General features: G+C 44.6%; 1 protein-coding gene across 7 annotated transcripts in view; it reads left to right on the top strand.

The window, feature by feature from the left end:
- Matcap2 (microtubule associated tyrosine carboxypeptidase 2) overlaps positions 1-5,272 on the top strand; it is a 50,650-nt gene extending 45,378 nt beyond the window's left edge. For all 7 annotated transcript variants that reach the window (XM_050124911.1, XM_050124907.1, XM_050124908.1 and 4 more), the window contains one exon: positions 4,257-5,272. In XM_050124911.1, coding sequence (XP_049980868.1) covers positions 4,257-4,415 — 159 coding nt within the window. In that variant the 3' untranslated portion in view covers positions 4,416-5,272. The remainder of the gene's footprint in view (positions 1-4,256) is intronic.
- Positions 5,273-5,467: the final 195 nt, after the last annotated feature.

Below are 5,467 nucleotides of genomic sequence, written 5' to 3'. Positions count from 1 at the left end.
AAAAGGGTTTCTCTGTAAAAGTATGAAGGAAGCTGTAGTTGTGGCACTTTGCCTTGCTAAGTTCTCCCGTGAGCAAGGATATTATCTAATTTATCATTAATTCATTATAACATTAAAATACAATACCAATCTTGTTGCATGTGGCCATCGGGGACTCAGATGACCAAGTGCTTTGACATTGAATGCTGACATTTGAAAGGAATCCTTTCTAAACAGTGTGCTTCAAATATTCCAGAAACTGGGGATCTGGGGAGATGACTCAGTCCCTAAGAGCCTTTGCAGTTCTTGCAAAGGACCTGAGCTTGGTTCTCAGCACCCCAGATGGAATGGTTCATAATCACCAGTAACTCTACTTCAGGGGACCTGTTCTTTCTTTTGATTTCAGTACGCACCTGCATACACATGCATGCCTGCACTCACATGCATATCTGCACTCACACGCACATCTGCACATACATGCACACCTGCACTCACATGTACTTGCACATACATGCACACCTGCACTCATATGCACACCTGCACATACATGCATACCTGCACTCACATGCACACCTGCACTCACATGCACACCTGCACTCACACGCACACCTGTGCACACCTGCATACACATGCACACCTGCACATACACAAATAAAAATAAGTCATTAGAAAATGTATTTAGGGAGCTGGAGAGATGGGTTAAGAGCACCTGTTACTCTGGCAGAGGATCTGGATTTCATTCTCAGCACACACATGGCAGCTTATAACCATCCATAACTCCAGTTCCTGGGGATCCAGAACCCTCTTCTGCTCTTCAAAAGTACCAGTCACATATGTCATACACACATATACATGCAGACAAACAAACACATTTTTAAAAAGGTTTAAAATATGTCTATTTAGGAAGTCGTGTTACAAACAGATCCACTGCCACCTGGCCTCTGCACAGGCAGGGTAGATAGATTTCAGTGTCATTCTCGGGCGCTAGGATTTTGGGGACAGTTAGTGAGCCTTGGCCTCCACTCAAGCTGGCCACATTCACTCCTTACAAGAGAGCGGCTTGTCTGTAACTCTCTGATTTTACTAATTTATTCTGAGATAGGGTCTCTGTCTTAGTTGGGTTTTATTGCTATGAAATCAACATGATCATGGCAACTGTTATAAAGAAATCATTTAACTGGGGTGGTTCTCTTACAGTTTCAGAGTTCAGTCCATTATCATCAGAGCAGGAAGCATGGCGGGGTGCAGGCAGACATGATGCTGGAGCTGAGAGTACCACACCTTGCAGACAACAGGAAGTCAACTGACTGTCACACTGTGGGAAGCTTAAGCCCGCCCCCACAGTGGCATACTTCCTCCAACAAGGCCACACCTCATAATAGTGACACTCCATTTAGGGGACATTTTCTTTTAAACTACCGCAGTCTCACCATGTCGTCCTGCATGGCCTGGGACTCAACAGCTGTGCCTCCGCTCCTGCAGCAGCACGGCTGCTTTCCCTGCTCTTTGTGTTCTAAGTCCCCCTTGTCTGGTGCAGCTCCCTCAGCTCGGCCAGCGCCACAGGATCAGACCTTTCCTTAAGGGTTGTTGTGCTGGTTTTCTCTGTCCAAGCCACTGAAACGTTTCCTTGCCAGGCTGTTTTGTTTTCTTATCCTTTGCGTGTTCCCTGGGCCAGCATGTTTCATGTCCTTCAGGCACACATATATGCCTCTGTTCATGGCTTGGTGGTTTGGCACAGGTTGCAGCTTCTCTTTTCTTTTGGCATGCACTGTTTACTATGTTACTCATTTCTTGTCTTATTTAAAGGCTTTGAATTTTTTTAAACAGAGGCTGTTGTAGGGTGATTAATTGGCTATATATGTTGTTGTATTGAAGCACTATGAGAAAAATTATCAAAATATGATAAAAACAGGAAATGAGTCAATATTGTTTAAAAATGTTGCCATTTGGGCTGGCACGCTGTTTCTGCTGGTAAAGGCACTCGCCTAAGCCGGACAACTGCCAAGTTGTGCTTGCACCTTCCAGTGTACTAAAGTACACCCACACCCTGCTCCAGTACATAAAAAATGTGTTTTTTAAAGTTAGCATTAGACTTGCTTAAGGCAGGGCTGCCATTACCCGGAAGTGTGTAAACAATACAATATGTCCTGTGGTAGACAAGATACTCTTGGACATTTTCCTCTCGTCTCTGTCATAAACAGAAAACCTATTTCTATTACATTGAGGGGTACAGATAGTACGTAACTGAAATATAAACATTAAGAATCATAAGTCAGAAGTGCGATATGACTATGATTTCTTCTCAAAAAGACTTCCTGCCAACCCTGGAAGAGTGGTAATCAGAAGTCGGAGTATTGAAAATCAGCTTTACCAGGACAGGCTTGGTGCATGCCTTAATCCCACCACCTGGGAGGCAGAGGCAGGCGGATCTCTGAGTTTGAGGCCAGCCTCATCTATATAGTGAGTACTAGGCCAACAGGGCTACATAGTGAGAGACCCCGAACTCAAAAATAAATAAATTCAGCCTTGATTTGGAATTTAAAGGTAAAAATAACTTAAAGAATTATAAGAAGTTTTTTCTTCTCAACTAGATCCCCTTCTACTTTCATGGACGTGTTTGTTTTGAAACAGGGTCTCTCTCACTGTAAATCCCTGGCTGTCCTGGAACTCCTGTGTAGACAGGCTGGCCTTGAACTCACAGAAATCTGCCTGCTGGGATTAAAGGTGTGTGACACTATTCCCTGCTCCAAGTATGGTTTTCATGACTCAACAAGTTTCTTTAAAGTTGGGTGAAGGGTTGATTATAGACACATGGGCAACTTGACAATGGCAACACTGAGGAAAATGTCTCTCATTTTCCACCAACTTCTTAGGATTCTCAGGGAGGGGTGGGCTTCATGAGCCATCCCAGCTGCTGTGAGTTCAGCCAAACTCAGCATCCAAAACCACTCCCTATTCCCTTCTGACTGACCCTCTGTGATGTGCCCTGAGTGCGGGAGAGTGATAGAGATGGCTCACTTGGGACTGCCCATTCAAATGCCACTTAGTTCTTGACACATTGACCAGTTATGCTTCTCTCCATTAACTCCTGCCCCCTGCAAAATGAAGCTGCTCTGATAGCAGATAGTAGTATTCATCCATGGGCACACACACGGTTATTTAGATGGGGTTTGGTAGGAACACTTCCTCCTCTGCCAGACAGCAGCAGCAGCTTCCCAACTAGAGTTACAACCTCAGTCACAGGCTTCGGGGTAGCTTTACACAGATTCTTTCCTATGGGGCGAGCCTCAATTCTGACCAAGCAGCAGTTGGCTGTCCCTGTAAGACTTCCACTGCTTGCCCTCAGTGAGCACATCACAGAGACTACAGCTGAGTTAGACTGTGGGTGACAATTCCACCCCAGCAGCCTGCATTATCACCTCTGGTTCTGGAAAAGCTGACCAGCATGGAATGTGAGAAGCAAGAGAATATAACAAGTTATGTCTGCCAGCTTGATGGGAGAGTCAGGAAGTCAGTCCACAAGAGTTTTCTTCTTCGGGTTTCATCATGCTAGCTGCATTTTGATTCCCTTATTTAGATTTTTCTCTTCAAGACAGGGTTTCTCTGTGTAGTCCTTGCTGTCCTGGAACTCACTGTGTAGCCCAGGCTGGCCTCCAATTCAGAGATTCGCCTGCCTCCGCCTCCTGCATGCTGGGATTAAAGGCGTGCATCATCTCTTAAATCAAGAGATTTATTTGAGTTTAGTCTCTTCTAAATGAGAATGTAGCTCAATGGTAGACTTGCCTAGCATGTTCAAGGCCAAATTCTGATCCTCAGCGTCACCACCAACAAAAGGTACTTCTGTCCTTACACACAGGAAGCTTAGCACCTGACTTTATACAAACGGATTCCGTTCCAAGATAAGAGTGTGAAGTCAAATACTGATTTTCTCTGTTCTTTTATGCTTATGCTTAGCCATGAGAGGGCATAAAATAATATTTAATGTAGTAAAGGAAAGTAAATGACAATTTTTGTTTGCTTTTGTATTTTGTAGCTAGTAACCTGACAGTCCACATTTTTGTTTTTTGTTTTGTTTTGATACAGGATCTATCTCATCATGTAGCCCAGGCTGGCCTCAAACTCAGAGATTCACCGATATCTGCCTCCATGTTCCCAAGTACTGGGGTTAAAGATGAGAGCCACCACACCTGGTCTCATGTCCACATATTTAAGGTCCTGGAGAAAAATTCACTTTCAGAATGTAACTTGTAGTTGTAAAAAGCAATTCCTTTTTTCAGGTATCTTATGAAGATGTGGATCGCTTAAAAGGGTTGGCAGTTACTGAGAACATGAGAGTGCCCCACTTCCTGCAAGACCACAGCCGCTACATGGAGCACTTGGAGAGGATCATGGAGGTGAACGAGCTGACTGATGCCGAGCTGAAAGACCTCATCTAAGCAGTGGCGGCGACTCCTCCAGGGCTGCTAGTGGCTGGGGCACCTAGTGCCTGCACCGTAGAGGAGAGTGATGGCTGAGCTCAGCTTTCCGAAGACCAGCCCTCAGTATCCAGCTGAAATTTAGGTTATATGTAAACCTGAAACTATTTTCCTAAAATGTTTCTATAGCCTGCAGGCGGAAGGCACTTCTCTTCATCCAGGTCTCAGCAGAGACAAATGGAGATTGCTGCTGCTGAAGACTCCGGGATGAACTGTAAACCTGAGCACTGAGGCCAGCTCCAGGGTGGAGGTGGCCAAGTTCCACGCTGTACTGTATAAACTCCAAGGTTCTATTTCCTCTGCTAAACAGTGGTGATGGTTCTTCTTCAAAATACTCATTTTGTAACTCGCCAAAAGGCTGGCAATATCTAAGAGTTTTTATTTTTCCTATGGTAAGTAATGTTAAAAGGAAAATGAAAAGAAATTTGAAAACTTTTCATTAAGTTCTTTGTTTTATACATTTTCATTTTTATTTTCTGAGTTTATATACGCTCGAGAAGGTGTGTGTGTGGCAAAGGATCAGACATGGGCATAATCTGCCACTGATCCATACCCAAGGCTCTACGTTTGTTTCTCCTTGTCCTCCCCACCACCATTTCTTGAGTACACTGGAGAGGACAGCAGGCGGTTTTAAGTAGAGGTCACCCACAGCTCAGGGCCTGTCCTGTTACCTCCGAACTACACTGTGTTGAAAACATAGTTGCCCCTTTAAACTTCAGTCAGCTTTTAAGATCCTTCCCTTGGCGAGGGAATCAAGTGACAGTTCCCTCCAGCAGGTGGCTCGAAAGTGAGTCGCTGCTTTCCGCCTTTTATCTTAGTGCCTCGTTCATGAGCCAGGCAGTGGTGGCACACGCCTTTAATCCCAGCACTCGGGGAGGCAGAAGCAGGCGGATGTCTGTGAGTTCGAGATCAGCCTGGTCTAGAAGAGCTAGTTCCAGGACAAGCTCCAAAACCACAGAGAAACCCTGTCTCGAAAAACCAAAAAAAAAAAAAAAAAAAAAAAAAAAAAAAAA

Source organism: Alexandromys fortis, unplaced genomic scaffold (assembly GCF_014885135.2).
Source record: "Alexandromys fortis isolate MF-2015 unplaced genomic scaffold, M_Fortis_MF-2015_v1.1 scaffold_204, whole genome shotgun sequence".
In the NCBI taxonomy this organism is placed as follows: Eukaryota; Metazoa; Chordata; class Mammalia; order Rodentia; family Cricetidae; genus Alexandromys; species Alexandromys fortis.
This window is presented reverse-complemented; position numbering and strand designations above follow the sequence as displayed.